At 41.5% G+C, this 20,319-nt stretch overlaps 1 protein-coding gene across 15 annotated transcripts in view; it reads left to right on the top strand.

Annotated features, from left to right (window-relative positions):
* NEDD4L (neural precursor cell expressed, developmentally down-regulated 4-like, E3 ubiquitin protein ligase) overlaps window positions 1-20,319 on the top strand; it is a 231,878-nt gene that overhangs the window by 99,671 nt on the left and 111,888 nt on the right. For 8 of the 15 annotated variants that reach the window (XM_006764446.1, XM_006764444.2, XM_006764440.2 and 5 more), the window contains one exon: window positions 3,110-3,163. Coding sequence is in view for 10 of the 15 variants with exons in the window: in XM_006764444.2 (XP_006764507.1) it covers window positions 3,110-3,163 (54 nt within the window). In the remaining 5 variants the exon portion in view is untranslated. Of the gene's footprint in view, window positions 1-3,109; window positions 3,164-7,844; window positions 8,191-20,319 lie in introns of those variants that run through there. The other 7 variants (XM_015564412.1, XM_015564410.1, XM_015564411.1 and 4 more) reach the window with 4 other exon arrangements.

The following is a 20,319-nucleotide window of genomic DNA, read 5'->3' as shown; positions in this document are numbered from 1 at the left end:
CCTGCATTGTGCCTACATATGCAAATTAACCGCCATCTTTGTTGTCAGTTAACTGCCATCTGAGTTGGCAGTTAATTTACATATAGCCCTGATTAGCCAATGAAAAGGGTATTGGTCGTACGCCAATTACCATTTTTGTCTTTTATTAGATAGGACTAGAGGCCTGATGCCTTCCTTCCCTGCCAGTGCACCAACCTTCGCCTGGCACTGCCTGCGTCTGCCACCACACCCCCCTTCCCCCGTTTCTCTGATTCTTCAGAAGCCCCCCTCCGCGACCCCCTACCCCCCTGATAGATCGCCCCACTGGCCAGTGGCCTGGGCCTCCCTCTGCAGGGTGATCGTGGGGCAATGGCAGGGCCCCCTGACCAATCACATTGCACCCGCCTTGGCTGGCTTGGCACCAGTGCCTGCCATAGAGTGGTTGTCTGGAAGGTCGTCCGGATCGTCATTCTGCTCTTTGATCAATTTGTATATTACGCTTTTATTATTATAGATACCCAGAAGAGTTATATGTAGAAATGGCTGGATTCTGTGAATTAACAGAGAATACTATTTGTGGTGGTTGCTGATTTTTTTTTATACTGAAATTTTGAAAATATTAAACCGCTCAGCTATGTATTTTTTTCTCTTCAAAATGAATATATTTTCATTGTCTGTATAGCTGTGGTATTAAGAACTACTCTTTACCTTCAGAATTGTCCTAGATGAGACATTTTGATTAGTGTAGGTTCCCAAACAACAATATAATCAGTAGATACATTGTAATTGGTCCTAATTTCTTCTTTCAATCACAATAGTATTTTATGGGCTCCAAACTTAGATCACTAGATACATGTGTTCTATTATATTCAGAGCTGAAATATGGCATTGATTTTTTTAAAATATATATATTTTTATTGCTTTTAGAGAGGAAGGGAGAGGGAGAGAGAGATAGAAACATCAATGATGAGAGAGAATCATTGACCGGCTGCCTCCTGCACACCCCGGGGCCCACCACCCAGGCATGTTTCTTGACCAAGAATTGACCTAATGGTTCATAGGTCAATGCTCAACCACTGAGCCACACCAGCCAGGCATGGCATTGATATCCCAATACTTGATGAGATCCTATGTGTAGCCTTGACCAGATGTATTTAAAATTACTTCATGAAGAACTGAAAAGCTAATGGGGGCACATTGACGTTATTGGCCTTTAGTAAGCTTTCCACTTGTAAAACTCCAAATTACTTAGACCCTGTCAGTTTAACACCCTGGCCACATTTATGTAAATGTTAGTACTTCCAAAATTTTTTTCAACTAATCTTGGCTACGTATGTAAACTCTTATTTTTCTTGGATTTTTACAAAAAGACCTTTGTTTTATTCATCTCACAAATCGTATTGCCTGCCTACTGTGTGTTGGCTCCTGCCATGGCCTGTGGGTGCCCTGACCAGCAGCTCAGGCCTTCATAGAGCTTAGACCAGGGGTGGGCAAACTTTTTGACTCAAGGGCCACAATGGGTTCTTAAACTGGACGGGAGGACCGGAACAAAAGCATGGATGGAGTGTTTGTGTGAACTAATATAAATTCAAAGTAAACATCATTACATAAAAGGGTGCGGTCTTTTTTTTTTTTTTTAGTTTTATTCATTTCAAACGGGCCAGATCCGGCCCGCGGGCCATAGTTTGCCCACAGCTGCACTAAACCCTCCGTCTGTCTGCTTGTTCCCTCACGAGGCCTCTGAGGCAGGCCAGGGGGCCACAAGTACAAGTCGTGCTCTCTGCTCTGTTTATCAGATGTTATTCCATTCCATTCTCCATCACGAAGTAGCCGAGACTTATGATAGTAGACACGGTCTCATCTCAGGCTCTACAATATGCAGCCTTTATGACCCTGGAAAAGCTACCTGAGGACTCACCTCCTCTGTAGGTTCCTTGTCGCTTACATAGGAGAGAAAGTCCTCACTCGAGGGGGCTGTTTCCAGAATTTACAAGTGATAGTATAAATGAGAACACCTACCACCATGTCTCACATGTGGCCGGTACTCAGGAAATGATACTGGAGTCTGAGTGATGATTTTTCCTGCCATTTGGGGGAGATTTTGGTAGAGAGACAGAAAGAAGCAAAAAGACATTGAAAGCCTAGTAGCTTTGACATTGACCCCGGGTTTGTTGGAAGGGGAGCACATCGTTTTTCTCTTTGTCTCTCTAATGGGTTAAAGCCTGGGCTCTGGAGACAGCAGGCCAGACCTGGTGGGGCTCTGGTTGCCTTGCATAGTTGCTGTGGGCCCCTAGGCAAGTTACTACACCCTCATGGTCCCAGCACCTCATTTGTAAGATTGTGGTGACAGTTAACACATCATAGGTTTTTGGTCAGTATTAAAGGAGATCATGTGTTTTTGATATTTAATGAGAAGATCGTGCCTGGAAAATAAGCACTATGTAGTGAATGGCTTTTTTTTACTATTTTGTCATTATTTTAATTATTGCTATTATATTATTGTTGTTGTTTTGATTAGGCCTAAGAGCTACCCTCAGGCATAGACCTTGTGAAGATGTAGCCTTGGTCTAAAGCAGCAATTTTCAACCAGTATGCCGCAAGAATTTTTAAAACCTGCAATACCTATTTAGTCAGAAGCACTGACTTTTTTTCCCTTAGATTGTCAAATAAAAAAATGACAGCAGCCAGCCCAGTAGCCGTCTGGAGTGAATGAATCAAAATTATACCCTTTTTTGGTCACATCAGCAAAAAATATATTTTTTTGGTGTGCCAAAGAATTTTAGTAGTTTATGTGTGCCATGAGATGAAAAGGCTGAAAATTGCTGGTCCAGAAGCATGAGCGTACCTTTAGTCGAGGAGTTTGAAAAATGCTTTAAAACTATTCAGAATTATCCTTTCTAATGTTAGAAAAGCAGCTAAAAGCATTTTCTCCTAATATACCTCAGTATTGGGCACAGAACAATATAGAAATAAACAGATGACTTGATTTAGTAGATATAGGATTTTCAGAAGACACTTGTTCAGATTACACATTTGATTTGGGTACATTATAAGCATTCCATTCTTTATCGCTTATTTCATCCTTTCAATTGTTTCTGCCCATTCTGAAGTACCATTTATGTCTCTATAGGTAAATCCATCTAATCACAGACTCCTCTTTGAAGTATTTGATGAGAACAGATTGGTAAGTGGGTCTCAGTTTTTACTTTTGCTTCATTTTTTTAAAAAAATTTACTTTTAAAGCAGCTGCTTTAAAAACTGTGTTTATGTTGTACTTCTGACAGTATATATGCCCCTAACCCATGGCTTTATTTTTGTTCCTTTACAAACTCATGATTCTAACAAATATTTTCATAGGGCTAGGACAGAAATTTTATTTGTATATGTAAATATTTTTATCATACTTAATATTAGTGAAAGTCACACTGATGAAAGTCACCACATGCTTACTTACACTCTGTTGGGAATACAGAATGATGGGCACATCTGTAAAGAGGCCATCGCTCATATAAATAACCCTTTCAGGGATTTTAAATATGAGCCAGACTGCACTACTGTCACCTATCCGATCATGAATCTATTGTGACCCTCCTTGGGGAAACACAAATCTAATTAACAGTAGAAAGCAAAAAGTGAATCTATATTTAGCAGGTAAAATTAAGCTGTATTTTAAAAGTGGTACTTTCTCAAGGGAAATTAGTAGAAAGTACCTTTAAAGAACTAAAGATATGCCTGAGGCATGAGACTGATAACAAACTAACATTTTATATAGAGATTGATAGATAGGTAAGATACAGTTATAGTATATATCTATAAACGTGTGTGTGTGATAAAATTAAGATCTCATTTTAGAAATGGAATTTCAGAAGCAAATCTGGCTTGAAACATTTTGCCAGTTACCTAATTAGAATGTAAACATCAAGTACCTGTGAGTCAACTGACCCAGCTATGAAAATGAACTTTCAGTTATGTGCCAGCACTTTAAAAAATATTTTTGTATTGATTTCAGAGATGGAGAGGGAGAGAGATATAGAAACATCAATGATGAGAGAGAATCATTGATCAGCTGCCTCCTGCATACCCCTTGCTGGGGATTGAGCCCACAACCCGGGCATGTGCCCTGACTGGGAATCGAACCGCAACCTCCTGGTTCATGGGTCGACGCTCAACCGTTGAGCCACACCGGCCCGGCTATGTGCCAGCTTTTAAGGTACTCTCAGAAGAGGTATTATACAATTCAGTGTAGTCAGTTGTCACTTAAATTTACTTTCCCTGAAACTTTTGTGTTTTGTTTTGTTTTGTTTTATTTCACTGGGGGGCTTGTTAAAATGAATGTTCTTATGAGGTGTTCCTGATGTAGAATTCAACTGAATCAATTTTTAAATAGCTTGAGATTAGAATATTTGGTCTGGAGAAGCCTTATAACACAACTGGCTTACCTCCCTGACCTTGCCGTTGAGAGAGGTGAAGTGTAGAGGCCGGGCATGATTTAGACACGGCAGTCGGCAGTGCCCTGGTGGAATCTGCTGTTCCCCTTGTCTCAGGCCAGTGATGGCAAATAACCAGGCTCTTCACCCTGATTATAGAATTTGGTTGTGTATCTAATCTATACTTGCTATTATTTTCCAAATTAGAGAACCAACATATTCTGGCCTCCCCTCCTGGTATCTTTTCTATTAAAAATGTATTTAGGTTACTGGATGGAACTCAGCCCTTTTTTTACCTTGGGTGATAATTAGTTGTACTACATAACTAAATCAGTTTTGCTGTGTGTCTGAAGTTATTTTCTTTTTAAATTGAATGGGAGAGTCTGCTGAGGGTGAAGGTCGTAGAACCCCCTCTCTCATCCAGCAAAGACTGTGAGTTAGGCAGTGCTCAGCAAAATGACAGTTGTCCCTGGAGTCACAGATGCATACTCATTTATTGAGTATAGTAACACTTCTTTAAGGTGAAGGCAGGGTCAAATTTGAGGAAAAATTGCCTGTCAGATGTGTTTAATTAATGAGTTAATTTTCTTTATTAAGAGAAATTTAACAAATTTGTTTCTCATTCCCATTATCTAACACAATGACTTGTTGAGATGACCATGCCATGGGGCCCAAATATACTTCCAAACCATTAAGGGCTTTGAATGCAGAGCTCTAAGAAATCATGTGTGAATACAAACTTTATCTGAAAAACTATTTAATTATATTAATACCTAATTTTGCCCCAGGCCATCTGTAGTGTTGTTGTCACTGCTGGTGTTTTTCTCTTTGGCTATTAATCCAGCTAAGAGAATAATACATGACTATGGTGGTACTTGGCAGTTTTTTTTATGATTGTTTGTTTGTTTTAGATTTTTATTGATTTCAGAGAGGAAGGGAGATGGAGAGAGAGAAACATCAGTGATGAGAGAGAATCATCAACCGGCTGCCTCCTGCATGCCCCACACTGGGGAATCAAGCCCACAACCATGTGCCCTTGACCGGAATCAAACCCAGGACCCTTCATTCCACAGGCTGACGCTCTAGCCACTGAGCCAAACCAGCTAGGGCAGAACTTGGCAGTTTTAGCACTAAACAAACTAGCTTCCGTTTCTCTCATAGAGATCATTTCTAGCGTTTAAAACACATGCCTTTAGAAAACAGGTTTGCATGTATGTAAACACAGGTTTAATCCCTCATACCCTCATCTCCAGGGCTGTTGACAAAGTCATGCTTTGTGGATTTTAAAATAAACTTTTTTTCAATTTTTGCAGCTTAGTATTTTCCCCTCCTGTTTTTTTTATACTCCTTCCTAAATAAACCTCTTTGTTAAATAACCAATGTTTCTGGATCTTGGAAAATAGTTCATTTAAAACACCCAGAATATATCCAAGTTTACAAATCTGATGACAGTTTTTTTAATGTGGACCTTCAGTTTTCTTTTTTAGCTCCTTTTCGGCCCTTTGCAGAAATAGCAAGATTCCATGCTAGTATCCCAACCATGTTAATATTGCTGCCTTCTCAATAGAAAAAAATGGCTCTGGGCAGCTTTTTTTCTGTATGGTATTTAAGTTAACTTACTACGAAAAGCACATGTTCTCCCTTCTTCAATTTTCCTTCCTTTTGTTGAGGGGGGCGGGTAATTGTTTTTCCCCCTTATCTGGCATATGAGAGAAATGTTTTCTCCAGCTGGGTCCCTTTTCTCTGGTACTTCCCTCTCTGACAGCATATTGTGTGAGTTACACACACACACACACACACCCTCCCTTCTAACTGAAAAGGGTTATGGTAACAGGAGGCGGACCACTAACTGTCGGTGTGAATATTTGTGCCCCTTGCCCTTAGCTATTTTGTGACTTGTAGATCACGGTCTAATTATTTCGCATTAAAGGGACACTAATTCTGTGGGGTGTGTAACTGTATTTATAGTACCTTTTATTAGTTTGCATTCCATGCGGGTAGTGTGGTGATATCATAAATAACAGGAACGTAACCTCCGAGGCTTGTGAAAGGGTTTTCCTAGAGCCAAAGCATTTTTGTTGGTCGTCATTCGGGCCTGCGGGGAGGTGGGGAAGTGCCGTGTGTGCTGGGGTTTTCAATGCCAGGTCTCGCGTGGTTAGAGCGCCCAGTGCCTGCTGCGTTCGGAAAGAACTGTCCTGTGAGTGTGATGCGGGTAGATTTATAGCCGCGTGGCTCGGAGTGTGTCTGCTGCCCCAGTCAGCTGTGAGAGCTCCCTGCTGGGGCCACTCCTGTCTGATGGAAAAAAGCAGCAGCTGGGAAGGTGGTGTTTCAGGCTCTTGCTGTTTAAAAAAAGAGAGAGAGAGAGCGAGAGAGCGAGAGGGAGAAAACTCCACTAAGTCCACAGGCTGGCATTGGAGGGGGAGACGGCGGTCATGTGGTTCTGGACATCCTACCCTCTGTCACAGTGTGGATGAGAGCTTTTTGCTCTTATCCAATCATGCCTGGAATGCTGCTTGCCACTTGGGTTATTTCTGCTATCTGTCGCTCTCGGTGCCGCAGTGCTAAAGGTTTGGCAGATGGGACGCTTTTTCTTGGAGTTTGTGTCTTCGGTTTTTGACTTCTGGCAGTGCCGGGCGTGTTGTGGCCGCTCGTCCTCTCCCTCCCGGCCCCCCTGGGCACCATGGCCCATCGGCTTCGGTTTCATTTTGGCTCCAGTCGCAGCAACACGGCCCCTGAATCAGAGATCCTCGACCAGGAGAGAGAAGACGACTTTTTCATGGCATTCCACACCCTGCCGCGCAGGAGTGGACCTCACCCCTGCGCCCACCGCGCGGAGGACGGAGGCCTGCAGGAAGCCGTGGGCGCGCTCAAGCGCAGCACGTCCATGTTCATCCCGCAGCTCCTGAGCCCCATGGACGCGCGGCCCACGCGCAGCTCGTCCATGCAGATCTCGCTGCAGCGCAAAGCGGCCGACGGGGCCCCGGACACGTGCGGGCCACCCGAGGGTCTAGACTGCGACGCAGGGTCCGTGTCTCTGGGCCGCTGTTCGGAGCCCCCCAAGTCCCAGAGCCCGGAGAACTCTCCACCCAGGGCCACCAGGGGTATAGGCCCCCACGTGAATGGCATGTGTGGCCACCTAGCACGGAGTCCTGTCCCTGCGGATGGCCGAGAGGAGGTCGAACCTCGGGGACCCAAGGGTGGCGGGCTCCGGATCCAGCACCGAGCCTCCAGCGCCGACATGCGCCAGGTGAGGCTGACGCCGCCCTTCGGGGCCGATGGACTGTGCAGCTCTTCAACTCCAGAGCCCAGGCGCTGGTCCCTGCAGCACGTACCAGATGCTTCTGGAAGTTCTGGGAAGCGGTGCTTTGTCTTCCAGCTGCAGCAGCCGCCACCAGGCGCGCCGGGCATGGGTGGTGACTTGAACTTTGGGTTCACGGGCACGAAGGGGGACAGGTTGGTGCGGTACCCCCGTATCCGGCTTGAGAGGAGCACCTCGTACCCCACACAGCCCCGAGCAGAGCACAACAGCCCCATGGAAGATCGGGGCCACTTGGGACACCCGGAGACGCCGCCCCGGGGCCGCAGGGTGGCTCCCGAAATCCACAGGACGAATTCCGTGGAAAGGACGCCACAGGGTCAGGGCTGCACGTTTAAGATCAGGCAAGACCAAAATGCAGGGCAGCAGCATTTCAGAATTCTTGTGACTCGCGGACCCGAGGAATCTCATGAGGATCCCAAGGAGAGTACAGACACCAGCTCTGGCTCCACCTTGGCTGGAGCACCGGTAAGTTAGCTTGTGTTTCCATGTGAGGGACCTAAAGGACTAATTCAAGCCCAGAAAGCTCACTCCGCAGCGCAATTAAAATAAACTTCATCCTATTCCCTCCGGGAGTTTCCCAGCTTGGGGCAGAGTAACTGAAGTTGGGACGACATGCGGGAGCTGATTTGTGCTCCGGTGTTTGGTAGAGGTCCATGAAACTTGTTAGCATTTCAAAAAGTATCTTTATGTCCTCAACCTCCAACAACTCAGTTTTGAAAATCCACCCCCCCCCCCCTTTCCCCTTATGCATAAAAGCATTTAAAAATTTATTACTTTAATCTGCCAGGCCCCAACACGTTGAAGTTGGAAGTGCATTTAAAAGCCGCCTGCAAATATAGCCTGACAGCACTTCTTTGACAGTAGTTCTGATACAGGCAAGAGAATATCACGCAAAACTAAAGTGAATGTAAAATGTGAGCAATTCTTACGGATGGCATTTTTGCTGTAGAGGGTTGGCACTAGTTATTAGCACTTATCCTCTTTATTTGGGTCCCATGAATACTGAACAAGAGGGGGACAGTAAGAAATGCATTTTTGAACCAGATGGGCTGTTGGGTCTCAGCTCGGTGAAACTGACTGGGGGCTGGTTAATGGTCAGATTGCATGGCCTGCAACTTAACACTGTCCACTCCAGTGTCTAAGCTGGGATGCTGTACATAGAATAGTATGTGTTCTGTCTCCAGCTGCGGAAACAGATGCTCTAGAACAGATTTTGGCCTTTATTGCTCTTAGGTTCTTGCTTGCTCCTTTTCAATGAAATGGAGTACAGAAAAACAGCTGCTAACCCCAGTAGGCAAATGATGACTCTGCAGCTTTCATAGTTTATAACAGGATGAAAAGTTTTATCGGTGAGCTTTCTTTTACTAGTAATCATTAGTTTAGCTGTTACGTGTTTTTTTAGGAGAACAAACTCCTTATATTTTGAATTGGAATTTTCCCCTTGAATTTCATGTGATTACTGATTTGAAGATATGATTGTGAAATATCTGGAGGACTTTCTGAGTTTCCACTATGAATTGTGACTTTTCAAAGTGGATGGCTGAGTATTACTGTAGAATGGAATCATCTTTTATGCTTTAAGTCGAGAAATATTTTTGGCCATTCAAGTGAACTTTATCACTGCTCTATCATTGGTATTCACCACTTTGAAAAGGTTATCAGATACTAAATACAAATATTATCTTTTTCTTGGTATTATGTAACTGTTTCTTCTTATCTCTTCCATATAGCCCTTTTATTATCTCTAACCCCTTTATTAGGCAATGTTGAAGTGCTTTTTCTTGGTCTGGACCAATACCATTTTTATACAGTGGTTCAGATGTCAATAGAATTTTGATATTAGAATAGCCTCTAACCTTGTTGGGCAGCACAGTTCCAAACACAGGAAAATTGACAAGCAAAATGCATTTTCTAAAGTTTTGATAGCTGTTCAATTATATTACCAAAGTCTTAAAATTATTTTTGCAGTTAGATATCAAGGAGAAATGGATTTATATAATTAAAGTCTCATTTGCCTTCAAGTTTCTAATGTAATTACAACATAAATAGAAAATAGTAAAAATTATGTATACCTTACATATAAGGGCTGTCACAACTTGCTTGGGAGGAAAAATTTAAATTAGTGGAAAATGAATTTCTTCGCATTTGGGAATTTAAATTCTAGAATCAAGAGCTCTTTCTGGAGAATACATTCTGTCCAGCACATGGTAGTTTTCATTTTCAAGGTGTATTTTTGTACACATACATACCTTTGTAAATGGTTGGTACAAAGCTGGTTTTCTTTTAAGCCAAAACATTTTCCTTTAAGAAGCAAAAACAGACCTCCTCCCATAATGAAACTGCCTGCTCCATTCAACACTTTGTACGTGTTTCATACGGGCAGGGGTGTGAAGTGGAGGCAGCAGCTGCCATGGCCTTATTTATCTTGAGGGAAAACATTCACTGGGGCGTCTATGGTCTGGCTGCCAGCAAGCTTTTTTGATGTTTCAAATATCTGCTGCTTTGGCCAGAAGGGCATTCCATGATTAGTTTACATGAAAAATTAACTAAACTCTATTGCAGTCTGGTTTTTGAATGATGTCAGAAATCTTGTTTGGGAAAATCACTCAGGACTTCTTTGACGAAAGTACTTGTATTTCATAATCTATGCCTTAGACCTTTTTCCAAGGTTAACTTTTTGAGTGTTTTTCTCAGTTTGTGCCTCCAAACATTCTGTCATGAAAAAAAATCTAAAATGCAACATGACTCCAAAAAATGTTAACCAGCTAGATTCCTAGAAAAAAAATACATGGGAACAAACCACTGTTGCCGACAGATTTTCCACTCAGTCCGACACTCCCAGTAAAATAGAATTGATTCTTACAGTCATCGGTTACAGTATTGAAGAAGCCTGCGAACTTTCACTCAGTTTGTGGCATTATTAATAGTCAGTTATTTTCTGAAAGACGTTTTTGAGTTATTTGGTCTCATTATGAGCTTCTTGACTACATTAGAGTTATTCCAGGAAGTTGAATCACTGTTTACCAGCATTTATGCCCCCTTCAACACAGTTGCATGCGTAATAACTTGTGAAGCTCTGCCTTTTGTGAGCTTCGGGAGCCAGTATGAATCTCATTATTGTAGTAAGTGTTTAAAGCCCAATGTGTGTGAACTTTACACTAGGTACTTGGAAAGTTTCACGGACTCTGTTTCTTGCTGACACAGAGTTGGTAATGTAAACAGAGGGAGAAGAGCCCATGGAAGGCAAAGACGCATTCTAACATCCACCACGTCTATTAATAGGGGAAGGGAGTGTTCCTTCTTTACTTCCTCTGTGCTTTTCCCTGTGCCCCCTCCATGCACATACACTTCATAGAAGTAGTGTAGTATCTTTTGTAATTAAAAATTCATTTTCCTGAACACAAAGGAATATGCCAAACTGTTTTTATTTGGGAGGAATTTTAGTTTGACTCTCTTAGAAAAGGGTGATTTTACTATGCAGAAGAATTTTGACGGTATTGGTATCTCTCTTTTACCCTAAAAAAATAATTCTATGGATATACATCTAAACCACCTTTTACTGAAAAACACCACATTGTAATGGATAAGAAAAAAGCTAGTATTCCTTTTACTGAGTCAGTTTCTGATTGGATTCTGTAAAGTTTTCCTCCCTTCCATATAGTAGTACTTTCTCTTGCTGTGGTCATATATGAGAATGCCCCAATATTATGTAACAAAATTTTATAACTATTTTCAGGGATGTACTGAAACATGTAGGCAGTGCACAGTGTTAATACTGATATGTGTTTTCACATCCAGACACAGGACTTATAGTGAGAGCTCAGGTTTCTGTAGCAGTCAACATTTGAAAAGTGCCTTCATTTACTTCACTAGTCTATATAATTATCCATTGCAGAAGCATCCTCTCACTCAGCCTTCCCAACAACCTTGTAAAATAGCCCCTTTCCTGTTCCAGGCGAAGGTATGTGATATTGTCATTAGTTATAACTAATACTAGAGGCCCGTTCCACAAAGAGATTCGTGCAATAGGCCTTTCCTTCCCCTGGTTGCTGGCACCAGATTTCCTCCGGCACCCGGGACCCAGGCCTTCGCTCTGGACGGTCCACAGCTTCACCCCTACATATGCAAATTAACTGCCATCTTTGTTGGGTTAATTTGCATACTCTCTGGATTGTCTGGTGAGCATAGCGGAGGGATGGTTAATTTACATGTTTGTCTAATATTAGATAGATACTGTCATATCACTTTATGTATAATGGGAATTTTAACACTATATCTTTGCACAATTAAAAAGCTCGTGTAATCCCCCCTCCCCCCAAAAATGTAGTTTAATGCTTCCTGTGATGGGACATTTTTGTTGAAAATTTTGGAAGTGGTAACTCCACCAAGTGCCTTGCAGCCTAATGGAGAGAAGGAAGCATCTTTGGAGATCTGCAGAGCCTGTTTGGCAGTTGACTGACGTGTCTCAGGTAGTTAGGTGCCCTCTCTGAGTATACGGCCTCATAACTGAAAAATGAGCATAGAATTGTCCATCTCATAGGTTTACAGTGAGATTTAAATGTGTAGTGTATGTGGACGTACCTGATTGGTGTTCATGTTGGTTTTTTTCCTTCTTAACCAAATATCTGTAATATATAAATCTTTCTCCGAGGAAGATAATGAGGTTAATTGTGAACAACCAATTTTTGATCAGCATGGCATTAGACACAGGGCAACATGAATTTGAGGCCTATCTGGAAATGTTTGCTTGCATAACTAGCCGTGATGTCCAATGTAGTCTCATTGGTACTGAGTATTTGTCTGTTGGATAATCAGCACCACAGAGCCCTAACACTGCTCTGTGATGACGCAGCCTCCCCCCAAAAACTCAAATTAATTCATGAGCTATGCGTTGTAGAAAAGGATCTTCACTTGTATTTGTTATATTGAGTTTTGAAACTGAAACGTTTACTTCCGGTCGTGTATCTGACATGCTATAATTTTACCATGTAATTTGCTATAATGGTTCCAGTGATTAAGTTTACTTTTACTTCTTATAGGCTGAGGCTTCATCAATCTAATGTCACCTGTATAAAATTCCCCCCCTGTGTAACGTACAGATGAGGGCAGAATTTGGGAAGAGCCCTTATACTGCCTTTTAGAGGATTTTCATAAATGCCGCAGCTGCTTCACTTGACTAAGCCCAGATTCAGAGTTCCTAAGCATTGAAATAAATCTATAATTTTGTAATACATGTTAATACAAAAATTGTTATCTGTACATGAAAGTTCACAAAACCAGAAGAAGTTTAGTCCATGTTAGAATTTAATAAATATTGGGTTTCTTTGTAGAGTTCATGGTTTAAAACTAATTGAGGCTAATCTAAGTGGTAATCTATTTGTGTAACTTGAAATAACCAAGCAGATTTTTAAACTAAAAATAATTAACTGCATATTATTACTGCTGAGATAGATTACTGTCCTAAATACATTGAACTTTTTAAAACTCTTAATGATACTTCCAAGACATTTGCAATAATGAGGGAAAATCAGGAAATTCATGGGTGGTGTTGAAACTGGATCCTAATGCACAAATACAATATTGAAGTTTCCACTGTAAATGCTAGAAGAAGCTTGGGAAACCAATCCAGAATTGGCTAGCCATTCTTCAGAGGTTTAGTATCCTGTCTGCGATCATTCAGGCCCCTTCATTCACACCAGGCAGCATAATATTCCATGTCCTGCATTAGAGAGACCGACTAGACAGTCCACCTGCAGTGTACACCCAGCTCCAGTTTAAAGATTTAAAAGGCCTAAAAGGGATAGAGTGTTGAAAATATGTGCTAAGATATTTCGTATTGTAAGAGGTCTGTGATTATTTTTCCTGGGCCTTTTAGAAATAACCCTGACTCAGTAAGCATAAGGATGTATAATGACCTCAGTGGAGTTTCCTCTTTAATCTTTTGTTTATCATTCCACTGTGGCTTACTTGGGTGATCCAGGATACAGAGGAATATAAAAAAGTAATAAGTGAGACAGATGCTTTGACATGAGTGGGCCTCAGTAAATCTTGGATGGCGCTCCTCATTCGTGCTGTCCTGAAGAGACGTTGGTGGTCTCCAGGCATCACCACGTTTTCACAGGAAGCTGAGCTTTCAGGATGGAGGATGGCGTAGATTGAATTTCAAGAAACCTGCTTTTTATACCCTGGTCATTTTAGAACCATGGACCGTTCTTACACTTTTGAATAAAGTGCTTCAAGTGAAGGGAAAGGTCATGAAATGAAATGAAATGATCATAAATTGAGTTGGAAAGGGCCCCCTTTTCTCTAGTTTGACTGTTGCTACACTTAGTGATCAAATACTTTGTCAGTTCCTTTAAGTGCCTGCCCTGACTGCCTAGTCTTTGAGACCATCCTGTGTGTATTAAGTGTTGTGCCATATACTACTGAGTAAGCAGAAAGTGAGGAAGTTCCTCCACGGAGAGAGAGATTAGAGTTACCCCTAGGAAATTGGCCTGTGAGAGGAATTCACGCAGCCTTCCTTTGTGACTTAGTTTCTGTAGTTCAGGGAGAGTCAAGAGGCTTTTAGCTCCACAGTAACGTTCAACCTATAATCTCTCATTATGCTGTTTACCTCTTTTGGGAGTGGGGGACTGAGATGGGATAGGGACCTTACTAGGCATATTAAGTATTTGATGGTACAAATAGTTGGATAGATTTGCAGTTTCTTTTCCTGTGGCCCACATATGTCATAACTCTTCGTTTTCTTGGGAGACTTTTTATAGCTTAATAATAAACCATTCTTATTGAGAATTATTTTTTTTTACATTCTTTTAAAATACATGACTAGATAGTTAACTCTCAAAGGAGGGAAAAAAAGCTGCTTTGGTCCAGATTTTAAAAATTGATTTGAACAAGAAAAGTTGAGCTGGAGCAGAAGTATTAAAATGTGTGATTAAGTCCCAACCAAAACACATAGTACCTTTTCAAAGCAAGGAGTGTTTCAGGGCAGGAGGTCAGAGCTAACCACTCCCGGAAATTTCCTGAAAAAGTTAGCCTGAGCTGAACGTGCATGCTAACAGTATGATTCTGGGGTGCTTTTGTGTTATCGTTGCCTTCAGCCCAGGATCTGTCTCATATGTACTTATTGATCGTGCTTTTCCACTTGAATAAAAAAAGAGATACTAAGTTGTAATAGAATTTAAACATCTTAATGTAGTTTTAATATTTAAGTTGATTTAACCTCTTATTGTAGGAGAAACCGTGCTTTTAAAAAGAAATCCTGAAGCTATATTGTACTCACTAGCATGAGTCATTAGGGTGGCCAGGTGGTATGGCAAAGAACAAAGCATAGTGTGCCCACGGGCCTGCCTGCACCTTTGGCTGAAATTGTATTAGCAAGAGATGCCCCTTCTGCAGGCTGGTCTTCTTTTCCAGCTAATGTGTGCAGGAGTCATGTTTAAATTTTATATTTATAAATGTGTAGAGCTTTGAGTTTCAATTGCAGTTAATATAGGCCAATTCCTTTCCGTTTAAAGGTAAGGAAACTGAGCATTATTTTTGCAATTACAGAGAATATTCGTTTTCTCTCACACGTGTGAAATAATATTTTTGAATAATACTGCGTGTAAAGCACTATACTTCTTGACATTTGAAACATCAAAGGTTGGAAAGTCTTATCTGGAGAACTTCTGTCTCTGCAGACAGGACAGCTGAGATGAGGCATGCCCGGTGGAAGCATTAACTCATGATAGCGGGCATTATGAAAGTGCTGATACCGAACCCAGGCAGCGGGTGACAGATTGCTTACACATGGGATGGGGCACTGTGGGTCATGGTGGACAGGAGTGATGTCATGGAGGGAAAGATTGGAACTGCATCTGGAAAGATGGCCGGGATTTGTCTCAGTGGGTCAGTGGGAGGGGCCTTGTTTGGAAGACTGAAGGGAGTAGTGACTGCCAGTGATGTGGTTGCTATATTTGCCCAGGAATTTCCTTGATTATGATTAGTAAGTTTCAACAAATTTTTGTTAATGTGAAATGTTGAAGAGTTTTGGGATGTGGTTATTGGCATGAATAATTCCTCTCTTTCCATCACATGGGGAGTTGAATGAATTTCTTCCTTACCTGCCTTCTACAGAGCTGGTCTGTGAACACCTGCCCATGCCAGACCAAGGACAAAGAGATACCAGGAAAATTCCTGCCATTGAGTGGTGGTGGCGGGAATTAAACAGATGCCTGTCACCTTCATTGTAATATCATTCTGGAGGGCCATAACTCAAACACAGACGAGTAAGCTTGCTTTACAGGGGTTGGCTCTGATAGCTGTTCATATATACAGTGGAGGCTTTATCCTGAACAAGAGCTAAAGAAATAAATAGCTAAGCATTTCTTTGCATGTCTTTCTATTTGAAATGGCATTACATCAGAAAATCCTTGCTCTGCATTCTGATATGGGAAATGTTATATTAGTCATACATACTTATATACACTTTTGCATTTAACAACAAATCAAATAAGGAAAATAACCCACATTCCAACCATTCAAATTAAGCATATTCATGTTTATGCGGATACAGTATTTAAATAAAATACATAGTATTGGTTGGATCTAAAACCTAAACCAAGCATTAAAGTAAGTTCAAGATTTATCAAATCTATCTAAATATAGACTATTTAAATAATTTCATAGAAAATGTTTCAGTAAATGAAGCAGTAAAAACAACAACAATAAAAAAATGAGTATCAGATCTGTGAAGGATGATATATTCCTGACCCTGGAATGAGAAAAAGAAAAACAAAAAAAGATGGACAGCTTTAGCTATGTAAACATATTAAATTTATGAACCATGAGAAAAATTAACTCAAGGAAACAACAAATGTTTTCCTCAGTGATTAATATGATTTTTCTCATCAGTATATTTTTTCAGTGTCTTTAAGTCTACTCACATATTTTTACTAACAGATTCGTGTCTATGTTACAAAAGTTGGCATAAACACAAGAAAATGCTGAGGTTCCCCAATCTCCTGATTCTTGGACCTCTGCACTGGGAAGTAGATGTACGGAGGTGAATCACAAAAAGGGATTAACAATAAAGACAAATCGCACCACTTTGTACCTTTTACATTATGAAAATGGTTTAGGACTATACATGCATAAAGTTGGGAGAAGTTGTGGTTGAAAATAATATATTCCAGTTGCTGGTGGTAGTATCCATAGGTGTGACTGTAGAATGATTTTCATCCATTTAAGAATTTAAAAACAATAAATTATAGCTACTAAAATTCTTGTTTTGAAATATTAGAGTTAACCCAGAAAAAGTTATACTTCTAAGCAGAAACCTTTAAAAACAGGTTTTTATTTTCTGCTTTCCAGGTAGGTTTACTCTCCATACCATTACAAAGAGCAGGTAGATGGAAAGAAGTTCCTTTAAGATTACTGGCTACTGTTAAAATAATTTGGCAATGTGCAGTTATATCCACATGTAAGCCGTTAGATCTTTTGGACAAGAAATGCTCCCTTAATCTTTCCTTCAGTATTTGTCACCCAGAATGTAGAACTTGACATTTTCTTTTCAGCCAATACATAGATGAATTGAGTTTTGAATATCATTATTTTCTTGCTTATGAAAACTCTAGCCTCACAAAAATATGCTTCCTGAAGTTCACATAGCTAAGCACTTTAAAATGTTTTTATTCTAATTGTTAGGTGTTAATCCCATGAGTTTAGATTTCCATTTGACTTGGAATTTCATTTATAATTTATAGGAAATTGTCCTTATTTCTTAAAATCAAGTAGCCTAAAATCTTATTGCACTTTAAATAAAGACCTGTTATCTTAAGAAAAGAGGTAATATCACTTTAAGAGATACCTTAAGAGTTAAAGTAGAACTGAGACAGTTCCCAAGGAACTGAGACCTCAGTCCGGGGCGAGGGGTGCCCTGAACAAGTGGTATACTATTTCTTGGTAGAGATATTTTACCTTACACACAGATGTGGAACTTGTGACGGATGCCTGGAGTTTGGGGGATATAGGAACTATCTATTCCCATGGAGCTGATCCTTTTTATTGAGAAAAGGGGCATCACACACAAATGAAAGACAGGTATTGATGTCAGATGAGGGTTTAATGGTTTACTGCTCTCAGCGAGCTTCTGATCTAACCCAACAATGTTGATGTGCCCAAGTGTGGGTGACCTCCATTCCCGGGCCTTTGGGGTATTTTGTAGAAAACTGATAATAGAGTGAAGGAGATGGTTATGTGTCTCTGACTCATAATTTATTTATACTTTTCTAAAACCTCCCCAGTTTTCATAACTGGAACTCTTTTGCTGCTGGAATAAATGGGTGGAATTCCCAGTTGGGCTTCCTGGAGACTGATTAAAATCATTTGTGATGTTGCTAGTGGATGAGATGATAAACATTTATTAACTGAATTCATTAAGTACTTATTGCTTGCTAGACACCATTCTTAGTTCTGGGAATATAGCAGTAAGCAAAAACAAAAAAACCTCTGTCTTGCCGAACCGGTTTGGCTCAGTGGATAGAGCGTCGGCCTGTGGACTCAAGGGTCCCAGGTTCGATTCCGGTCAAGGGCATGTGCCTTGGTTGTGGGCACATCCCCACTGGAGGGCGTGCAGGAGGCAGCTGGTCGATGTTTCTCTCTCATCGATGTTTCTAACTCTCTATCCCTCTCCCTTCTTCTCTGTGGAAAATCAATAAAAAAAAAACAAAAAACCTCTGTCCTGATGCAGCTTACATTCTGGTAGCAGGGAGACAGAGGATCAAAATAAATAAGTGAAAATGCAGTGTTAGATGACAATGAGAGCCATGGAGAATAGCAGGGAAGGTGGGTAGGAGTGTTGCCAGTTGAGGCTGTACATGGAGAAGCCAAGAAAGGTCTCCCTGAGATGGTTGTAATGAACAAGCCATGCCATGCAGTCAGCTGGGAGCAGATGGTTCCCGATAGAAGGAAGAGCCAGTGCAAAGGCCCTGAGGTTCAAGTGTGCCTGGAGCATGAGGTTCAAGAACAGCATGGAAGTGAACATGACTGAGATAGGTGCCCAGGGATGAGATGCGTAGATTTGGAAGATACAACAGTCGTGAGGATGGGCAGTTCTTGGAGGGCCACACGAGGGGTGTGTGCAGAAGAGTGATGTGATTCCATTTGCAATTTCATGGACTTCACTGGCTCCTGTACTGGGACTGCAAGGCAGGGGTGGGGAGGCCATTGGAGTAGTGCACGCCACCTTAGAGGTGGCAGAGCCCGGACTGAGGTCTGTGGTGCTGTCCTCCTCCACATAATTATTCTTCCAAATACGAGGGGCAGTCATTGACTTTTCTCAGGAGTTAGTCTAACCTTAGTGCTTAGACTGTTATTTTCACATTGCAGTACCTAGAAAATGAGAAGCTTTTTTCTCCTTAAGCGAGTGTTCTTTCAGATGCTTTCTGCTGCCTGTGTCATGCCAGGACGTGGGTGGATTTATTTTTGCCGTTTTTGCACCGGGGAGTCTGCTTCTGATTTGCAGATTGCATTTATTATAGGGCATATTGTCCATTGATGAATAATGTGTGGGCTACAAAGCAGATATACAGCTTTTAAAATAGCTCATTTATCCTGCAAGCCTCACCCCTCGAGAGAGGCAGGCCCTTCAAAAGAGTTGTCGGGAGCAGGGGTTTCTGCATCTGATTTTCCCAGTTTCTGAGGCCATGTTTTTCCCCCTGGTTCATCATGTTTCTTTGATGGGCAGTCTCAGTTCATGGATACCTGAGATGGTGAAAGAATTTTTAGGTCTCTGCTAAGGAAATAGGTGCTCCTTTGTCTCAGCTCCTGAAAATGTCCCTTATATTGTTGGGTTAAATTCTAGTCCTGCTTTTGCACTGAAGTCCTGTAGGCATTGTAACATGGCCACAGCCAGTTCATCCTCATTTCTTTGAACTGACCAACTAAGGCTTGTGCAGAGGGTCTGGGTTTGGGGGAGCGAAATTTCCATTCGAGGGAGCGCTGCTGGGAATGGAAATCTTAACCATGAAAGGGTCACTTGACAGGGTAGGGCACAAAGTTGTTCAGAGCCACCTCCCCTACAGAGTCCAGGCCTGCAGTCTCAGTGATCACCACTCATGTGAGCCTCACTGCAGATGGCTTTTCCTTTTGAGCAGGTTTCTTCTTTTGCCTAATATGTTGCAATCTTCCCTCAGTGGCCAGGTGGCATGTGTTGGAATGCTGGGGTGCGTGGCCAAGCAAAACAGATGCAGGAAGAGTTGGCTGAAGTTGGGGAAGAGATAGAGAGGCAAAGGGAGGGCAGGGAACCAGGAGGGTAGGTTGTGTTGAAGATCTGGGTGGGGTTAAACAGTAATTACCTATAGAAAGGAGGTCTAAGGTTTATTCATAAGTCATTGCTTTACAACTTGCAGAAAATCGTCCCAGGTTCATGAAGGTGTTTCCAAGCCCATTGAATGCCTCTTTTATTTTTCTTTTTTTTTTTAATTATTAGTTTAAGGTATTACAAATGTGTCCTTATCCCCCCCCCATTAACCCTCAACCTCCCCCCTCACACACACTCATGCTCCCATCCCCCTGTTGTCCATGTCCATTGGTTTGGCTTATATACATGTC

Source organism: Myotis davidii, unplaced genomic scaffold, assembly GCF_000327345.1.
Source record: "Myotis davidii unplaced genomic scaffold, ASM32734v1 scaffold38, whole genome shotgun sequence".
Taxonomy (NCBI): domain Eukaryota; kingdom Metazoa; phylum Chordata; class Mammalia; order Chiroptera; family Vespertilionidae; genus Myotis; species Myotis davidii.
This window is presented reverse-complemented; position numbering and strand designations above follow the sequence as displayed.